Consider the following 20,421-nt stretch of genomic DNA (forward strand, 5'->3'; position numbering starts at 1 on the left):
AGCCCGGCGCCTGCCTACCGTGGACAACGCTGTTAGGGCCGGCACACCCTTGCAAGCATGAATGGTGTGCCCTCAATGTCCCCAGGTGCGTGTGTGTAGGTGTGGGGAGGGGTCTTCAGCGTCCAGCCCCGAGGCGCTTCCATTGACAGTCGCCCAAGACCCAGCTCTTCCTTGCCCATTTCCCTGAGAAGCGGCCGGGGACGCATCGCCGGCACCTGCCGGCCCAGGGCCCAATCCTTGCTGGACTCTGCCCGCCCCCTCCCGTGCCCGTGGCTTCCCAGTCAGCAGGCAGGAGTCCTGCGCACCTTCCGCGGCGGATCCTGAAGGACGGTTTTCCTTGAACACATCCACCCCAGGCCTTGGAAAGGATTCTCTCCCCTCCCCCCTTCCTGGCTTCATCCCCTGTCTCTTGCGGATAGGTAGGGGCCCCGATCTAGGCATAGAAGCTCAGCTCTCCTAGCTCCCCGGTACATGTGCCTAGGATCGCAGCCGTGCGCTTTACTCCTCCTTGCAATCCACGTGGCGCTAAAGCAGGGCTGGATCGGGCCCTTTCGGGAAAAGCCTTCCGCAAGAACTTTTGACCCCCCCCCCCCTGTTCCATAAGTAGCCCGGCCTGCGCTGGTGTCCCGGCCTTTCCAGGGGTGCGGGTCTCCCAAGAAGCGAGAGGCGACGGGGCGACGGGGCAACGGGGCTGCGGCTGGACTCCCCCCCTCCCTGTGCCCCCCGTCCCATGGGCAGAGCCAGTGCCGGCCCCTCCGGTCTCCTCGGCAGGGCGTTGGTGTATTTGCTTTCTCCTTTGCGAGGGCTGAACATGGGTAGTCAACCTGTGGTCCTCCAGATCTTCATGGACTACAATTCCCTGAACTAGAGCCCCAGGCACTCCCCGAAGCGACTCCGAAGCTGCAGCCTGGCCTCAAATGGCTGTGCTCCCTCTGGGGAGCTTGGCCCTCAGTTCGCCGGGGGCCCTGCCTGATTCCAGGGGTTAGAGGGGGGTGGGTTGGGGGCTACGATCTGGGAGACCCAGGTTTAGTTTCACACGCGGCAATGGATCGGGCACTCTCTTTTCATCCAGCCTCCCTCGCAGGGCAGTTGTGATAATTGCAGGGAAATGGGGGTACGTTTTTATACCCCGCTTTTCCCTATCCAAAGGAGTCCCTAAGCAGCTTGCAATCACCTTTCTTTCAGCCACCCGGTGAGGTAGCTGAGGCTGAGAGAGCTCTGACAAAACTGCTCTGTGAGAACAACTCTACAGTGCTCAAGGTCACCGAACTGGCTGCATTTGGAGAAGAAGTAAGGAAACAAGCCTGGCTCGCCAGAATAGAAGCCACCGCTATTAGCTACTACACAACGCTGGCTCTTAGGAGACTGAAGTTTAGAGTCTCATCTGGGAACCAGTTCGAATCTCCCGTCAGTCCCTCCCGAGTTAAACCAGTGGCCGGTCCTTCAGGGTCCCTGGGGCGATGGAAATCATATTATCTGAAGCGCAAAAACGGTCACCCCAAGTTGGATAACGCTGCGCTGCAGCGAAAGGCTGCTGCAAGCAGAGTAATGCAAACACCATGTGCTGTCTGCCTTTCCCATTTTGAAAAATCTTGGCTCCATCCTCCCGGGAACGCCGAAGACCGCATGAGGAGCTGTGACCGCTGCTAATGAGTGACGATCGTTTCGAGTTCCCGTCCGAGCCGGCGCAGCCAGATCCCCGCGGCGTCCAGAGATGGAATGGAAGAACTGGCTCGGGAACGCGGAAAACTTTTGGGGGCGAACTCGGCTCTCTCTGAAGCCGGAGAGCCTGTGCTTGCGCGAAGTGGCCAGCAGAGGGCAGGGTGCGCGCAAGGCTGGCAGTGGCTTTCTCGCGAAGCACCGCCGGAGTCACTGGCGTCGCCTACAAGAGTTCGACCTCGGAGAGCCTGACTCGCCTTTAGCGAGCAAGGAAACGCTGGTCTCCGTGGGCTCCCGGCATCGTCCTTCTCTTTCAAAGGCTAAGGCAAAGAGTCACATTCTCCAGTCACCGCTGGGGGGAGGGCCCCTTTTGCTATCCACAAAGAGTGTGTATGTGTGTGTATTTTCCCGGACGGAGGATTCATGCTCCCCCCCCCCCCAATAATTTGACTGATGGAACGCTTGGCCCCAGGACAACCTATAGCTTTCATGCTCTTAAAGGGGGGATTTATGTCAGTTCACGGAGGGCCGTGGCTATTAGCTGAATGGAGCCTCTCTGTTCAAAGGCAGTGTATCTTTGGCTACCAGTTGCAAGGTGTGTTTGTGTGTGAGGGGGGACAACAGCGAGGGAGGGTTTCCGGAAACAGGTGCGAGAGACAAGAGCGAGACATTCCCACAAGAGAGGAACTCAGGTGTTTCAATGGGATAATTCAAGAAACGGTGGATTAAAGCCCAGGCCGAGGAAGGAACAAAAGGGGAAAGGAAAAGGGCAGGGGGAGGAGTCGTAAGGAGCCCTCCGGTTCTTGAACTGCGCCAAGGAACGTGTCGGATGGAACGGGGGATTCTAGAGCAGACCCGAGAAGCCAGCCGGGCTCTCTCACTTCAAAGCCCTCCCGAAAGCTCTTGGGCGATTCTCCATTGCCGGGGGATTTCCCACCCGACGTTTCCGTCTTGGCCATAAATCCAAACGGCACCTTCTTCTAACACTTCTTCCCTTCCCTTAAATGGAAAAACTCATTAGGTCTTCTCACCCCGCTCTAGCCCCCACTCCCTGTTCGGGCAGGTTAGGCCACTGCTCCATGCTTCCTAAGCGGAAATTTGAACCCATGACTCCCTGGACCTGGGGGAAACACGCTACCTGCTGTATCAGCCTGGATTCCCCGTCCCCGCAGGCTATTGGGCCGGAGTCTATTCAGCCATGACCATCGATTCCCCCCAGCACATTACAATTCAATAATAAGAAGAATGAGGAGGAGGAGGATAACAAGAACAAGCAGCACGACCATCGTTAGCGCGCGTCTGGGAGAAGGCGGCGACCCCCGTGCCGGTGGGCCTGGCAGCCCCTGGAGCACCGCGGACAAGTCTCAAGAATCAGCCGGACATTCTGGGCGTCGAACAAACGGCACCGCCTCCGCTCCAGCAGGCACTTGCTCGGAACACACGACATAGGTCTGGCCCTGACCATTAAGAGCCAGGATCTCCAGAGGCCGGAGTCGCGCGGAACTCCCGCAAGGATCCACCTGCAACTCTCAAGAGCTTGGCTGGATCTCTGGTGACCTTTCGCAGTGACAAAGGTGATGATTGATTCTGGACCTTTCCCTGCACCGGGCATCGCTTTCTGTTTCGGTGTTTAAACCGGATCTGCGGACTCTGTCGGACCCTCGTGAGAAAGAGGATGACTATGTCCGTCCACCCACCCGCCCTCCATTCACCTTTCACCTGCTCGTGTCGCGCGGGGGGAGGGGGGCAGGGGGCAATCTCTAAGGGGAGAAGGCGGGGGCCACCGTTCGCCACTTCCTGGGGGCCGGTCCCACGGAGTCCCCGACGAGCGGGACTGCTCGGAGTCCTAGGGCAGCGCGAGGGGCGTGCGGTGCTGTAAGGGAAGCAGCTGGCCGCCAGGCGGCGCCAGTGAGCAGAAGGGATGCGCAGGGCTCTGAGGGGGGGGTAGGGGGGACCGGGGAGGCGTGTTCGCGTGCGCAGGCGAAGCCAAGGCAAGAGAGGAGAGAAACACCAACAGCACAATATGGCGGAACTTCCGGTCAAACCTGGTGAACTTCCGGTATGGCCAACCGCTGCTCATTACTCCTGGCCTGGATGGGGGTTCCGGGGAGAGGAGGGAAGGGACACCAAGATCTGGGGTGGTTGGCTGGAAGGAAGCCAGGAGCTCTCGCTTCTGCTCCATCAGCAGCAGGCCACGCAAGAGAGGGACTCCGGAGTCACTCTCCCTGCCATTGGGATGGGCGCTTGGTTAGCTGGGCTGGGACTGGCTTAATTACCAGCAACGTTAAGGTGGCGATCCTGAATTTTGGGGGATCTTTTAAAAACTGGGGAACATTTCCTGCTGAGTAAACTTGCTTAGGATCGGCTTATGACTTGCCAGCTCACGGGCGAGTTGCATCGGGAGTAACTCCCACGGTTTGCAAGGAGACTTCCTCCCACGCGAAAGTTTCGCCCTCTTGGAATCAACCCGGGATGGTCTTCCAGGTGCTCCCGGACTCGAACCGTGTCCCGCTGCTTCAGACCAACGCGGCGACCCCACGGAATCGGACTCCCGAGCCCACAGACCGGCGCCCGGAGAGCAGTCGGCGAGACTTCCTCTCAAGGGCCTCGACCTGGACGCTTCCCAAGCGGAGCAAGACGCCCCGCCGCTTGGCTGCCGAGAAAACGTCTCTCTCTGGCCTCCGATTTCTTCGGACGCCGGCGGGTGGAGGGCAGTGGACGCTGCGGGGAAGGAATCCCGCAGGGAAATCAAGAGCAAAGCCACTGAACGGCGATCCGGGAGACAGTCGGGGCGGGTGCGCATTAAGGTACTCGGTCCACGGAACGAATCAGGCAGGAGTTTCGTAGCGTGGGCCCCTCGATGTTTACTCAGAAGTAAATAGATTCCCTGGAAGAAAACCTCACAGCGTTGGAAACGCCGCCTTCTGGAGGCGAAGTGGGTCCGAACCGGAACTATGACAAAGATTGGGGAAAGGAAATGGATTCGTTGGAAAGTCCAAACTGACCTGGGAATCGCCTCTGGAGAAACAGATCTCTTTAACCAGAAAAACCTATTCCCCCGCGGTCTCTCCTTCCTCGGTCTCCTCAAGAGTAAATACCTTTGACGGCCATGGCGATACACCCGAGCTATGGACTTGGGCAGGGGGCGCACGGGGCTCTTTCTTTTGAAAGGCCACTCGGCTTCTGAGAGGCCCTCCCCTGCCAGGGGCACCAGCCGAAGCCAGCCGGGCAGAATCTCCAAGAAGGCGCAGGGAAGCTCTCATTTCGCTCGGCTGCGTTCGAAGTTCCCCTCCGACCCGGGCTCCGAAGGAGCAGAGAGAGACACGCAGCGCTCTGGGGGAAGGAGCCCCCCCCCCCGTTGTATTTCCAAGCGCAGCTTTGGAGCGCGCAAGGTCAGGGCCCAAAAGATCCAGAAGGAAAGGCCCAACCCAATCCCCCCAAGTAGAAGGGCGTTTCTTGCGGCCCAGGTGGATGTTCCGGCCTAGTCCCGATTCTGTCCTTGCACATTGGGAGGGACTCCCGTTCATTCCCGGGGGACGTTCGTGCCATTTCGGATAAGAATAATAGCCGAACGCCCCGACTCTTCATGTTTACTCTGGAGTAAGACGCATCGATTGCAGTTTTTTGTGGGGCGGGCACGCAGTTCTATTTAGGCTTATGGAGGGGGGGGGGCAAGCCTGTATTCGATTGCTACGAGCTTAGACCGAAGTCACTCTGCATAGGATCGCTCTGTTCAGGAATGCAAGTCCCCGCCATGTTGGCTCAGGAGTCTGTCACTTTCACTGGGCCTTGCGCCCAGGTCAGTTTGCATAGGATCGCAGCCTTGTTGGGACTGACTTCAAGGAAACACGGGGGGGGGCAGTGGGCTTACACTTCCCTTACACACACACACCCTCCCTCCCATCCTTTGGACGTAGCGTCTATGGCCTCGATCCCGCGTGACAGACGGGTTCTTCCGGGGCCGGCTAAAACCGGCCTCACGACCCACCCGAGAAAGGGTCGGCGCCCGAGTCCGCAGACCTCGAGTCACTCACGGCCCTCGGCGCTGTCAGGCCGGAGCTCGCGTCAGACTCACAGCCAAGGCGCTGCGCAGCCAGGCCATCCTTTGGGAGCCCTTGGACCGGCCTCCCTGCGCGGGTGTGGAGAGGGAGGGTCTGACCCCAACAGTCCCCCTTCCACTCACCCATGGGGTCTCCTAAGGGAGACAGAGGTAGGAAAGGCCGTCGCGTTCTCCCCTGCGACCTGGAGAGCCGCGTCTTGCTTGCTGTACGCCAAGAAGGCGCTCGGCCTAGAGACCTGAGCAGGGCTCCCTTCCCGGGCCAGGAGAGCCTTCGGGGTAGAGCCGCCAGGACTTCCCTGCCTTTCTCCTGTACTGTATTGGCAGCATTTGGAGCCCGCCTCTCCCCCGGCCTGGGATGCCCACCGCCCGCCCTGCCTGCCTGCGGTCCCCACTGGCCCCGTCCGCCCCGTCCGAGGGATTCGGCTCTCAGCCTCGTCCTTCCGCCCCGGCCGCCTTCCTTTGCGGCTGGAGGTCTGGAGTCCTACCAGGCCCCCTCGGAAGTAGCGCCTGACACCCCAGGGCATTTGACTGAGCCGCTGCCGCTGCCGGGACCCATTCGGGGTCTGCCTTTGCATCGGAGCACGTTTACGGGCCAGGAAAGGAGCGGCGGGGCCGGGGGGAGGGGGGGAAGGGCCATGCCTCTCGTAGGGCTCTCCTGCCCCCCTGTCTCTTCTGCCCCCATCCCGAACTCTCCAGCCCCAACGAAAACGACTCGCAAAAGGCGGGGGTCCCTTTTCGGAGCTGCGGCTTGCTCCCGGCGCCCCCTTTGTGCCGGATTCGAACCGGCCACTTGGTCCCTGGCCCTGCCTGCTTCAAGGATGGGAGGCGTTTGTGCTACGGGAGAGAAAGGGGCCACGAATAAAGCAACAAGGACGGAAACAACAAAGACAGCGGCGGCGATGCCTGGGCCGCGGGGAGAACAGAAATTGCGGCGGGTTGGGGGGTGGGGGTGGGGGGTGGCATGCGTCCTCATAGACTATGGGGAAAGAGAGACAGCGTATTTCTCCGAGTAGCGGCTCCACCGAATCCTGCGGCCTGCCGTCTGGCGCACAATCGCCGCCTTGTCGTGGATCTCTCCAATGCTGACCCGCCTCCCCACCCACCCGAGTCGGGAGTTTTTCTCGGCTTTTTCACGAGACGATCGTGTTGAAATTCGGGATGCAAAAATAGGGAGGGGTGATATCTCCTGATATGGGCGCCAGGGGCTTCTTCCTGAACCCGAAAAAGCACAGGGCCCCAGTCTTTAGAGCGCCGCGTTAAAGAACCATGGGTCTCCCCCACCATCCGCACCTCACAACGCAACAGACCAGCTTAAAACATTTGTAACCACATAACTACATTTTATTGAACGAAAAAAACAAAAACAAACAAACTTTCCGAAAGGAGCCAAACTCTGGCGTTTAGGGGATCGGGGTTCGATAGAGACAGCGGGGAGTTGGGGGGCGGCGGGGGGAGCGACCAAGGAGTGGGGCAGCGATCCACTCTAAGCCCGATTCGTATTCATTGTCGTTCTGTCCGGCCCATTTAAAATCGTCTTTGGGTCAATTTGCAACCTCTCTCGCCAGGAGACATTCCCGGGCCAGAAGAAATCCCTTTCCAGGCGTTTGGATGTACTTTTTAAATTTCGCCAAAACTGGGACCACATTTCTCATGCAGCATATTTGTGCCATTCAGTCGGAGGATCCCCCCTTTTTCAAATTTTTGTTGGCAAGGGAGAATCTCTCAATTTAGCAAAATTAGACCCCCCCCCCACACACACACCAAAAACAAAACAAAGCAAAACAAAACAGAAAACGAGAGAAGCTGAAATGCTTTGAACAAAAGACACCAGTTTGTGATGAGGTTATCGTCAGTATTGTTCTGAACGGATCCGTCTTTTCCCTAAAGCCCAGGATCCATCAGGGCAGGGGTAGTCAACCTGTGGTCCTCCAGATGTCCACGGACTACAATTCCCATGAGCCCCTGCCAGCTGGCAGGGGCTCATGGGAATTGTAGTCCATGGACATCTGGAGGACCACAGGTTGACTACCCCTGCACCAGGGCATAAACCCGACCTGGCAAGGAAGAAGGACCTTAAGCCTCCTTCGAATCCCTCCGTCCCTCGTAGCCTACGCCCCGCCGCTCCCGCGACCCGAACTGATGGCCTCGAGGCTACCCGGACATAGAGGCTTCGAGCCCATGTCAAAAAGAAGGAGGGGAGGACAAAAAAGCGAGTGTGTGTGGGGGGGGTATCTTGGGGAGGGGACGCTCTCAGCCCAGGAAAACTTTTCAGGGCGCCCCAGCGACTCTGGGCCTTTCGGCTTGGGCTTGGCCGGCAGCTCTCCCTGCCGCCAGATCGGGTTGGCAACCGACTACCCGTCCCCAAAGATGGGACCAGATGTCGGGTTGAGTTCCGGCCAGCCAGCCCCAAGGTGTCAAGCGAGGGAGGAAGCAACTAGAACAGGAGGGGTCCGAGAGGACCCTCCCCCCGCAAAAAATGCTACCCGTCTCCCCTCCCCCACCCATCCCCCCCCCTCCGGCTCTGTGTCCCCAGGGCCCTTCCGGTCAGGCGGGCGGCGCAGGATCCATCCAACTCTCTTGTCCCGCAGGGCTGTGCCGCGCATAGAGGCCAAAGATAGGGGTGGTTGGGGGTAGGGGAAGAGTAGCTGGTGTAGCAATGGGGGGGGGGGAGCACTGAGGGGAAGGAGCTGAGTGGCAGCTACTGAAGCCTCCCCCCCCCCAAGTACCTGGCTGACGGTGGGGGTGACCCTCGCAGGCAGAGCTCAAGGGGTGCAGAGCTCGTGGGAATCCCAAACAGATTGAGGAGCTTTCCCGTCCTTATTCCCGCCCCCCGCCCCGCATCCAGGATTTCCCTGGGGAGGCGCCCGGGCACTGGTCCGGTCCGTTGTCAGGGGCGAAGGCGGCGCCTCCCTGGGGCGAAGAGGCCAGACCTTCGCTCGAGAGCCAGGACCCCGCCAAAGGATGGCCCCACTTGCCGGCGCTTCTTGGGCAAGGCCTCGCCCACCCTGCGGCTGGCCAGCTCCGGCGGCCGGGGCGCAGCACACCTGGCCTCGCTGCCCAAAGAGCCCGGGCCAAGCGCTCTGGCCCTCGCCCGCCCACCGGCCCGCCCGCTGCCCACCCCCAGGGATCGCAGGCAGGTGGCAGAGCCCGGAGCACAAGCAGCCCAGCCAAGCTACCGCCGCTGTCTCCCTGCCGCCGCCCCTACCCCGTTTCTCCCGCGAGAGGGAGGGCTCTACCTGTCCGGCCCTGCGCCGTGGCTCGCGGGAAGCAGCCTTCAGGGCGGCCCTCGAGTCCCGATCCCCGGCCGCCACCGCCACCGCCACCCCCTCGCTCCGGATCCTTCCTCTCGTCCCGGCGGGTCACCTGGCTCAAGGCTGCTGGGGAGAGACACCTGGCCGCGCGGCTTTTGTCAAGCGCCCGAGGAGGGGAAGGGGCCGCAACTCCCCTCCCCATCCCCCCCTCCCGCCACTGACTTATATATTTATCTCTCTCTCCCCCTCTCGGCCGCCCTCCCTCCCTCCCTCCCTCCCTCCCTCCCTCTCCCGCCCTCCCTCTCTCTCGGCTCTTGCTCGCTGGCCGGGCTTCCCTTTGCGCGTTAGCACAGGGCACTACTTGACGTCGAGGCAGCCGCCTCACCGCCGCGCAAGGATCTCGGAGGCACCAATTGGAAGTTCAAATGTCAGCAAGTTTCCCCCCCTCCCTCTGGGGGCGGGAGGCGGGGGGAGGGGGCGCGGCGGAGGTGAGGCGGCCGGCGGGGTGGGCGTGTCCCTCCGCCGCAGTTTTCCGCCGCTTCTAAACGGAGCGCCGCCCGGCTCGGGACGCTGGATGGCACTTCGGCGTGGGAGCGCTCCGGGGGAGAGAGCGCCGCAGCCGGGGAGTGCATGCCGTGCCGGGCTCCCCCTTGCTCTGGGGAGGGCCCCGCCGCCCCCTCCGGCCCACCAGGGGCTCGGCAGGCCGCCTCCAACGCGCAGGTGACGCCGCTTCCCGCCGCCGCCCCGCCGTCGGGCCGCGATGCGCTGACATCCCATGGCCGCCCAGCCCGCCGCCTCTCCCGGCTCCGCAGCGCCTCTCGCCTCCTCGGCCGGCCCTGATCCCAGCGCCCGCCGGCCCTGAGCGCCCCCCCCCCAGCCGCCGCGCAGCCCCAGCCGGCGCCCCATGGACGTGGCCGCGGGGCCCGAGGCGCTGGAGAGCTGCTTCAGCCGGGGCCCGGCCGACTGCGCCAAGATGCTCGACGGGATTAAAATGGAGGATCACCCGCTGCGGTCGGGGCCCGCGACTTTGGGCGTGTTGCTGGGTGAGTGCCCCCAACGTCTCCCCCACCCCACCCCCGCTTTGATTCCCTTCGCCCCCCCCCCTCTAGCACGATTTCCCGTTTATTATTATTTTATTTATTATTATTATTCCCAACCACCACGAAGCTTGGAACGCCAAAGGCCCCGATCCCGGGCGCCCCATCTCTCCGGCTGCAGCCGCGAAGGACTTTCCTTCCGATGAGCCCTGCGGAGGGGACCAGGAGTTTTTGGCCTTGGTAGCTGAGCCAGTGGCGGCGTCCCGCGGGAACGGATCCGGGAATGGAAACCCGTCTCACCCCGAGCCTGAAACGCCTCGATCCGACGGGACAACCGGGGGAGGGGGGGAGAAGGAGGAGGCCCTTTTTCCGGAGCTTGAATGCGATCCGCACCTCCGACCCCCGGGGCTCCCTCTCTGCAGCCTTCGGTCCCGACCTCTCCCTCTCCTTCCCTCCCTCCCTCCCTCCTCCCGCTCCGTTGCAGGTTTCCAAGGCCAGCGACTGTCAGGTCTCCGCCTCATCCCCCAGGTCTCACTGGCGCGCGTGGACGCTTTGGTTTTTGGTTGTTTGGGGGAAAGGATTGCTCTTTAAAGGCTGGAGTTTGGTTGCCAACAAACTTCAAAGCGGCGCCATTGCAGCAAACTCCCTAGAAGTCCCCTCCCCCCTCTCCGGAAGCTTAAAGAGCGCTGGGTTTCTTTTAAGGCTCTCCCCCCCCCCCCTGCACCGGCCAGTTGAGTAACTTCGTATCGCTCCCCAAACGAGCTGGCAGCGCCGTGGGAACAAGAGGCATCTCCTGCAGTAGTCGCGGTTCTCCGTGGGCCCAACGGAACTTCCTGGCTTCCCAGCGCGACTTGAGCGTCTCTCCAAATCTGGCGGAGAGGTGCAAACCCCCCCCCCTTCCCCGCGGACAGGCAGATGGGGGCAGGGAAACGTCGGCTGCCGGCTTGCCTGGAAATGCCCCGGCCTCCTGGCACCGTCAGCAGAGGCTGGCCCACCCGCCCCACTTCGGAAAAGAGAGGGGACTTGGTTCTCGTGACATCCCGGGGGTGTCTCCCGCCCCCCACCTCCAATACTCTGGGCCACGGAAGGCCAATTGGTCGGGCTTCGGCCCAGGTGGCTCCGGCGAGTCTCCAATTGATCTGCGGGGTCCGGAGCGTGCAATGGCTGAGTTGCCAGCGGGTGATCCCCGCGACCCAAGGCGCGTCTCTCTGCGCGTGGGGCCCCCTGGGTGGGTCGCCCTGTGCTCAGCCTCCGTGGCAAGGCGTCCGGGCGCGAGTGGCCGAGGGCTCTACCGGCGAGGCCCGGGCCAGGCGGGCAGGGGCTCCGTCGCTCCGCTCGGGCGGCTCCGCTGCGGCTTTTGCGGCTTCCCAAACGAGCCGGGCGCCAAGAGCGGCCCCGGCGAACGAAAGCGCAAAATCCAGCAACAATCAAGGCTAACAAACCAACATTAGGGGGGAAATATATGTTTTTAAATCCCTTCTTCCCCCCTCCGACTGAGCCTGATGCGAGATACTTCGTTGGGGTCGGCCCGAGACGGGGATGGGAAGGGGGGATTCGTGGCTTGGAGGCTGCCCATGTGCCAAGCACGGATCAAGGCTTCAGCAATGGGGGGGATCTCTGACCTCCACCCCCCCCCAGGTGGCCCGCTTGCTCCAACAGGAGCCTCCCGGGAGAAACAATCTCAAGAACGAGTCGACCCGTGTCTGAGTGCGGGCGTGTGTGTGTTTTCACGCGTGTTCTTTCTCCCTCCTCTATCCCCCCCTCCCACTGCCGCGCAGGGTCGGAGTGCCAGCACCAGGCCGTGTGCGAGGGCTGCCAGCGGCCCATCTCGGACCGCTTTCTGATGCGCGTCAACGAGTCGTCTTGGCACGAAGAGTGTTTGCAGTGCGCCGTGTGTCAACAGGCTCTCACGACCAGCTGCTATTTCCGGGATCGCAAGCTGTACTGCAAGCAAGACTACCAACAGTAAGGGCCAGACCCCGCCCCGCCCCCCCCTTGCACTTCGGGACGGTCCGGCTGGGCACGGCATGACGCGCGGGGGGAGGGTCACGGCACGGGGGGGGGACACGACGGCGCAGGTCGGATCCTTCTGATGCCCAAGCAGATTTCACCTCTTCAGTCTGCGGGAGAAGATCGCACGTCAGAGGCGCTCTCGCTCTCGCTCTCCCGCCCCCCAACAGAATGCCCAAACTCCAGGATCAAAGGCCTTTCCTTGTCTGTCCCACGGTTGGTCACCAGAGGTGCCTGGACCCAAGTTACTTCCCCTCCAGCCAGGCCGGCGGCGGTTTATTCGCCTCCTCGGCGGTCCAGAGAGGAAGCGGTGGTGGGGACGGGTCGGGGTCAGAAACTCCGCTCCCTTACCCTCCCTTACCCTTACCGGATCCACTTCGGATCGCCTTCGAAGTCAGCCCCATATACAGCCCCTAGCAGACTTCCTCCCACAAAGCGGAATCCATTTACAAGATGCAAATATCCGTTTGGAATTCTCTTTTCCCCTTAACTTGCTAATGGGTCGTTTTGGGGTCCTCGCCCCCGATCCATAACGGCAGCAGTCTGTCCACTGGCAAGGGGGGGTGGGTGGGGCGGGAAGGTCTCAAGAAGGCCGAGGTGTTGTACGCTCTTACTCGGGCGAAAGCCCCAAAGACTTCCATGGGGTTTTCTCTCAAGTGCTTGGAGTTTTCTGTACGTCGCCAGCCCTGTGATTCTTCTAGGCAGGAAATTACCTCGAATCTTGTTTTGCTCGCTTTTTGTGTGTTTTAAAATGTTGAATCTACCCACGGCCTCTTTTTGGGGGGAGGGGGGGAATCACAAGTCTGGTGGTAGTTGCTGCAAAACGGAATCATATTTGTCCTCCAATTAGTGACTTGATATAAAAAATATATTTAAAGCAGTTTTCCTTTTAAAAATACGCCAGGGGTGGGAGCAAGTTATAGGAGCAAGTTATAGGAGCAATTAAAAGCTGGAAGAGATTGCAAAGTTCCTTCTTTAAATCCTGTTTCCGTCTGGATTGTCGGCCTTTTAAGCAGGGGGTTTCCTTTTAATGAAAAAATATTAGTGTATCCCCCCCTCCAAGTCCAGGGATTCACGGTTTGGTAGGGGAGATGAAAATAAAAAAATTCATGGAAGGAAGGACGCAAAAGAGATCTGAGCCTTCAAGGTTTTAGAAGGAATCTGTCCTTCGGAAGGCACGTCATTTATGGATCTAATGGATTCCATGAATCTATGATTTGCTTCAACATTGTTGTCCATTCGTTTCGGAATTCCCTGTTAAGCGTTCGTGCAATTGAACGAATCTTTGGTCGGTCCGGTACTGGAGGAGACCCCCTCCCTGCAAATATATGCATGAGCAGAGAGCGTGACTATAGTCGCCCCCCCTCCCCCAGCATCAAGCCCCTTTGAACCACAGGGTGATTTACTTCCGAGTAAGGAGGCGTGGATCCTAGTCGTGTGGGGAGGAAAGGAGTGGGTCAATGTGTGTGTGTGTGTGGGGTGTTTACTGGAGGCGACGAAGAATTCACTTGTGCGGACGGGCCAGGAGCTTTCCCCGCAGAGGGAATGAAAGATGTTTTCACTTTGAAAGAAAGAGAGAAAAAGGTGGAGCGATCTACTCCACCGCCCCCCCCCGGGAAATGATCTCCTCCCCCCCCCCGTAGTAGCACAAGAAACAAAGGAGTGTCCAGCCCCATCCATCCGATTAATTTTGACTTAACAGTCTACATATTTTATGACTCTTTCCTTAATCGTGTATTCTTATTTGTATTATTAATGTCGTGGACTTGCCCTCGGCCTCCCCACCTCTCTAACGAGCCCTGGGCGCCGCGCTACTCTCCCGGGAGCCAAGCCCAGGGAATTCTCTGGACTCGGCCGCGTCCTTCCGGGGCCAATCCGGTTCGGCTCCGAATCGGGTCTAAACAGTATTCAGCCTGGATTGTAGCACTCGGGTTTACACTAGGCAAAGCTTCCCAGCGCTTGGGGTGGAGGCTGCGTCGGTTTGGGCGGCGGCAAAGAAGGTCGGATGGAATCCAGTCGTTTCCACGGAGCTGATCCGGTTTAGAAAAAAAAGTCAAACCCAACCTCCAAGCGTCTTGGCTGGAAGGGTTCGGAAAGCTTCCGGTTTTTAGGGAGCGTCTCCTTGGGGGGGTGCCGACTGGGATCCACTCGGCCCGTTGGGCGCTTGAGCTCCGCCCGAGCAGGGAGCTGGAGGAGGGAGGCGGCGGGCTCGGCGGGGCCTCCCGGCCGGGGGCTACTTCAGGGAAGGCAAGCCGCTACAAGGGTCGGGGAAAGAACAGCCGCGGCTCGCGGTTTCCTCCGGCGGCAGTAGGCCCCGAGATGGGAGCGGAGATGCCCGGAGCTCCGAGACCCTTCCCCTCTCCCCCCCTCCCCTTCAGACGGCTCTTCCTTCTGGGCTTTCCTCCCGTTTCTCTTTTGAAACGTTTCCCTTAAAAGAAACCCGTTTGCCTTTCCCTGTCACTTTTTCAAACCTCTTTCCGCTCGGGCTGCCCCTTTCCTCGCCCTCTTCCGTCCCTTTCCCCCTTGGATTCCCTTCCCCTCCCTTGACTCCACGCTTTTACTCTCTCGCCTCCTGCAAACCCACAGCCCGTCGGGCAAAAGGGCCGTTCCTAACCGAGTCCCGCAAAGTCCGCTTGGCCTGGGCCTGGGAAACAGCTGGGCGGCCTGCCGGGGGCGTGGGGGGGGGGGGGCTCGCAGCGGCTCAGGCCTCGAACTCGGAGGGCCTGGGGTGCGAGGGGGCGGCTGGGCAAGCGCAACATTGCTCGGGGCCTGCTTGACCTTTGGGAAGAGCTAGGGCGGAGGGAGGGGGGGTCTGACCTGTTTGCGGCCTGAACGAATACCAGCGCAGTTCAGCAGCGCATGAAAGATTCCCAGGAGCCGCTGGGGACGGGGACAGGGCCGCTTTAGGACTCCTTCTCCCGCCGCTTCTTGTCCTGGGCTGCCGTGCGCCTTTGGAGTTGTCGCCGCTTTGGCGAGGTCTCCGGCGGGAAGGGACACAGAGTCGGCAGAGGCCGCGAGGTTCGGAGAACCGAACATTTCCCGAAGACGCTGCCTTCCGGAGAGCCTCACCAGGACCGCCGGAAAGCCTGGCGCTCACTTCGGCAGCTCTGTGGAGCTCAGACGCCGGGGAAGTCTTAGGCCAGAGCTGGGGACAGCCAGGCAGGGCTAGGAAGCCAGGCTGGCGGCGGGGACTGAGAGCGCGCCTTCGGGAAAGGAGGCCCTCCGTCAGGCCTGGGAAGGACCGCAGTGCCTTGGCTGGGGGAGAGAAATAGCTCGGGAAAGGGCCCTCGAACCACTTTTGTTCTGCTGCTTCGGTTTTAAACGCCCCCCCTCCCCCTTTCAGTCTTCAGTCGCTACCAGAGAGCCTCCCCCTCCCCCTGATTGTCCAAAGACGAAGCGCCGCGTCTGGCGAGGGTCTGAAGGGAGGTCGTCCAAAAGACCATTCCCGGCATTGCAGCCGGCCAAAAAGACCAGGGCACCCCCGTTTATAAAGCCGGAAGAATTTCTTTATTTCGTTAGCTGCACATCCACTTTGAAACCCTTTTGATCCATAGTAAAGCAGCGCAGACTGCGAGACAGGAGCTGCTCCAGGATCCCTTTGAGTTTAACTTCCAGGGAAATTGCATTGAAGGCTTGGGGGGGGGGGGCGGTTGGGGGGCAGAGAAGTGGCTCTGAGCTTGGGGGACGGGTCCTTTCCCCTGGCAAGAGGCGGCCAAACCAGCGTGGGTGAGGTCAGTGGGAGGGCGGCGTGTTTAGAAACCTCTGCAGAACAAGGGCCAAAGCATGAAGCCGCGCTGGTTGCTGCGGAGATAAATGCCGGGGCAAGGGAGAGGGTGGGCAGCCGCTTGGTGCCTCTGTGTGAGTGCGTGGGTATGCAGGGGGGGGGGAGGAAAGCGGGGGTCTCTCAATGAACGAAAGAAAGGGCTGATCCGAGGGATCACTAGAAAAGCCCGACGTTCGCGGAGGGGCCTGCTCTCCGTCGCGCAGATGAAGGCGCAGAACCCCCCGCAGGCGAGAGGAAACCGATCCTCGACGGACTGTCCGGGCTGGGACGGATCGCTCAGCTGCTCCCTTGGCAAGGGCGGCCCTTGGCGCCGAGAGGCCTTCCCGGGCTGCCCTCTGAGCCCAGCGGCCCAGTGCGGTCCCCGAGACGCCTTGCCAGGGAGCAGAGGGCCAAGGGCGGCCGCTCTGGGCCGCAGCTGGTCTTGGTCGGCAAAGGGGCTTTTCCTTTTCGAGGGGCTTTCCGGTGAGTCTCTGTCGCTAGCTTTGCAAGAGCCCTGACGGATGAGCGAGGGCGCCGTGTCTTTGCCGGCCGTCGTGTCCGCTGCGGAGCCTTCCGCTCGTGCGGATGGCCAGCCCGAGGAGGCGCCCCTTCTCCCCTGCTCTCCAGCCGAGTCGCGGGCTTGCAGACGGAGTCAGTCCCTGGCAAAGAATGTCCCTTCTCCCCCCCCCCTTTCCATGCCCCTGAAGACGCTGCCCTGCCAAATGTCCAGCCACAGAAGGCCAGACAGGGTCGGAGAGGGAGAGTCTTCAGCAGCAATGCAGTGCGGCTTGCTGCGACTCTCAGAACACCCCTGACGTGCTGGCCCTGGCAAGGGAGGACTCCAGACAGGTTGCCCTGCCCTGCGTCTCCTGTAGGCTCTGCCAGGCTCCAAACCAGCAATGATGGGCATGTTGCAGCAGCCATGGAAATACCTGGTATGAAATGGACGTCTTTTGTTTGGGGGTGTCTGGATGAGGACTGTGTGTTGAGCCACAAAAAAAAGCCACCCTCCAAAAGCCCCCCCCCCCAATTGTCCAAAGGAGAAGTCCTGCGTCTGGCGAACATCTCAAGCATTCCAGACAGCCCCAATGACCAGGGCACCCGTTCCCCCAGTTTATAAAACAGGGGGGGAAATAAATACCTGAAGTTTACAGATTTATTGGGGCCAAAATTTGTATGGATTTGAGCCCCCTCTTGGTTAGGGGCCTGGGTCCTTGTATCTCTGGAGCCTGATGATCTTTAAAAAAGCAACATTCCTTTTTAATTTGGGGTGCACAGATGAAATCAAAGGGCTGCCCTCTGCCGATCCATACCCTTCCTGTTATCCTTGGGCTTTCTAGTCTCTCTTCCTGATCTTCCTCCCCGTGCCAGTTGAAATGTACATTGGATACTCCCTGGGGCAGAGACCTGCCCTGTTGCTTGGTAAATGGCTCTGCAGAATGATGGAAAAGCAGTCAGCCTTCTGGAAAATCCCACCTCCGTTTCATGAGCAATCAATGCCTTGGCAGTCCACTAGCTATTTTCTTTCTTCCCTTTTTTTTTTTTTTTGCTTGGGGCCAATTCTCCCCCCTCCTTTTCCCTCCCCCTCCACTTCATGCTTGTCACTAAAATTTAGAACCCTCTTTATGTCCGGAGTGGGGTAGAACATGGTCACTTCAATCGCAGGGACATAATATGACTCTGTGAGTAGTCTGGTGAGGAACAAAAGGCAACATCTCTTGTTTTCCATCGGCTTTTGTCTAACATTCAGGAGGGTTCCAAAAAGACCCTGAAGTGAAGCTTGGGGAGGGGGAGACTTTGTGCATTTCATAGCAACAGCCCCCAAATCCCTCACTATGGAAACTGGCGAGTAAACGGGAACCAGACATGCAGTGTATAAATATTGCCAAAGGTTATAACTCCTGACTGGGGGGGGGGATTAATGCCCTTTTATTTCAGAATGACACCCCAAATGTGTTATTTCAGACAGGGGCATTTGCCCTCAGCCTGTAAGTGCAAGATGGTTTACACAGTGTCCGTCCTCAGCTTTAACAAGAAATGGACTTGGAAAGCCGGCCTGGTTGGTTGGGAATCAAGTTCCAAGGGACCTGAAGACCTCCGCTCCGATGCTTCCATTCCTGATGGAAACAGACTTTGTGCAATGCACGGGGTTTTTTGAGCCGTGCCCAGCTGATGTGAGCCCTTTAGTGCAATAAATGTTTGTAATTCTGCAATCTATGTTGCAGTAAAAATTATTCAAACATCCGAACACATTAGGGCCAATGAAAGATTTGATTTGCCCAGTCTGTGGTTGTCCCTCCCCACAAAGCAGGATCCATGAATGCTTTATGTGGGAAAAATAACATGTCAAGAGGTGGGATATAAGAGGTTAACACCCTTTAAAATCAGCGTAAAATATGAGATTTAGAAGCTGTCTGCTCTAAAGGGGAGGTAGGAGAGGGCTGTTCACGCGAGAGAGGAAAGCCATTACTTGCAATTTTATTTTATTTTTATTTTTTATTTTTGCTGGGGAAAGATTGTGGAAATGTGAGGGCTGCAAGCTATCATTGGCGGTTGAATCAATTAATGCTAAAATTGATCAATCAGAAGTGGCAAATGAAATGCATTTGCTAAGTCTGGTGGTAAAGAAAGACAGAGCTATTTTTGAATGCCTCTTTGGATCGCAGTGTATTATTCTACAAGAGAACGAGAAGGAATTGTACAGTTAGCCCTTTCTCTCTAAAATAAAGAATGGCTTTTGTTTACTAAATCGAGAATGAGCTGAGACTTCCATTGGGTATTATTTTTAAAATGTCCTGGATGAAGCTTTGGTAACATATCCGTGGAAGTGGTGAATTAATTTGTTGGATCAAATAAAGTTCTTGGTATTACAGTGTCTATCCTGGATTTGTGACCGCTCACATTCTTAGCCATTTTAGATAACATTTGTAAATACCTAATGCGTATCCGCTGGATTCAGGTGGGTACCTGATTTGGTCTGAAGCAGCAGGACAAAGCTTGGGACCAGCGGCACCACTAAGACCAAAAAAGTTGTATTGGAAGTGTAAGCTCTCGTGTGCATGCAAACGTCTTCAGAAACAATGAAAAGGGAATTAACATTCCATACATATAGGTAGAGGGTGAACAGCAGTAAATCAGCACCCCACAATTAAGGATACATCTGCCCACCAATCTCCAATTTTGACATTTATTCCCTTCACTATGCCCCCCCCCCCGGAATTAAACCCAAACATATGATGACCATAGAAAATAAACTTGTTATTCTTGTTTGGTCCTGGAATCTGTTAAACATCTTCAGTATGCTGCATACGAATTTACTGCTCCCTCTATAAATATGTATGGACTGATAATTCCCATTTCATTGACTCGGAAGAACTGCACATGCACACAAAAGTTTGCACTTGGAATAAAACTTTGCTGGTCTTAAAAGTGCCATTGGACTGACAATTTGCTCTGCATACTGGCTGATGAGTCTTTATTGGGCTGTATTTGAAATAGTCAACTTACACTGTTTTTTAAATTTTAAATCAAAGTATTTTCCCGTGTTTGTTTGAAAGGCAGGCATTCATATAGTCAATGTCCAGATTCCTTTTAGGCCATTGACAAAATGCACCTGGGTTTTTTGGAATTCATGTGTACATATCAACACCCCCTACACTGGACAGATACACATAAGTGTATCTCATTCTAGGAATGTTGACGCTGGATACTTTTCCAACCAAAGGTCCATTTTAACGCTATTTGAAAGTATTTTAAATTAATCTTTAATTTTTTTTTACTTGTATTACATCTATATTATGGTGCGCACTGCCCAGGGCCTGTTTACAGGGATAGGTGGCATATAAATCAAATCAAATAAATAAGGAATTCTGTAAATTAAAAGTATCCTCAGATATTTTTGAAACCTCCCCCCTCCCCCTAGCTGGACAATGTGATGGTGGCAGAGAGGGGGCTGAGGGGGGGGATCTAAGGCCCGGGAGGAATAAAAAGATATCAACATGTTGGCCTTTTGTTAGATCCCAGCACTTGGTTTGACACAACACGGCCGCCTGCTGGGTTTGCTCTTATGTCCTGACAGCAGAAAATGGGGGGGGGGGGATGCAGAGAGGGGAGACTGAAGAGATACAGTCAACGGATTTGTTCCTTGCCCTTGCGTATATTCTCCAGTGCAGCATTTACCTCTCACCTTTGCTATTTCTCCTTGAGTATATTTAAAAAAAATAGTTTCCTGCTTTTATTGTTTTTGTTTTGGTAAATACACAGATGGAATGATATGCTCAAAATTGGATACTCAGAAGCCAGGTTCTTCTTTGGAGAAAGGCCGCTCCACACCTTAGCCATAATTGTAATGAAGCACGAAGTAATGGCTATGCGTGAATACAATGCCCCCGCCCTCACAAAATGGAGGGTGTTACACCCCTCCCAGCTGGAATGGTAGCTGGGGGGGGGGGGTTGTTTTGCAGTGCAAAGAAACTGTGTTTCCTTGGAAGTTAGCATTGGAAAAACAAGCTGCTTGGAATCCACCATTGAATTTCCACACGCAGTGACCCTGCTGCGATGTTTGCCAGGTAGCACTGTTGTGACTTCCTTCAGCAGTTCAGTTCCCAACCTGAGAATAAGACATGGAACCATGTTGATGAG

The 20,421-nt window shown here is 57.7% G+C and overlaps 1 protein-coding gene and 1 long non-coding RNA gene across 6 annotated transcripts in view; one reads left to right on the plus strand and one right to left on the minus strand.

Moving 5' to 3' along the window:
• LOC143821718 (uncharacterized) overlaps window positions 1-9,162 on the minus strand; it is a 33,069-nt gene extending 23,907 nt beyond the window's left edge. For both annotated transcript variants that reach the window (XR_013225886.1, XR_013225887.1), the window contains exon 1: window positions 8,956-9,162. This is a non-coding gene — a long non-coding RNA (uncharacterized LOC143821718). The remainder of the gene's footprint in view (window positions 1-8,955) is intronic.
• A 189-nt stretch (window positions 9,163-9,351) lies between these two features.
• Window positions 9,352-20,421, plus strand: part of LMX1B (LIM homeobox transcription factor 1 beta) — a 177,495-nt gene continuing 166,425 nt past the window's right edge. For 2 of the 4 annotated variants that reach the window (XR_013225759.1, XM_077305056.1), the window contains exons 1-2: window positions 9,421-10,013; window positions 11,786-11,972. Coding sequence is in view for 3 of the 4 variants with exons in the window: in XM_077305056.1 (XP_077161171.1) it covers window positions 9,875-10,013; window positions 11,786-11,972 (326 nt within the window). In the remaining variant the exon portion in view is untranslated. Of the gene's footprint in view, window positions 10,014-10,766; window positions 10,888-11,785; window positions 11,973-20,421 lie in introns of those variants that run through there. The other 2 variants (XM_077305057.1, XM_077305058.1) reach the window with 2 other exon arrangements.

Source organism: Paroedura picta, chromosome 12 (assembly GCF_049243985.1).
Source record: "Paroedura picta isolate Pp20150507F chromosome 12, Ppicta_v3.0, whole genome shotgun sequence".
In the NCBI taxonomy this organism is placed as follows: Eukaryota; Metazoa; Chordata; class Lepidosauria; order Squamata; family Gekkonidae; genus Paroedura; species Paroedura picta.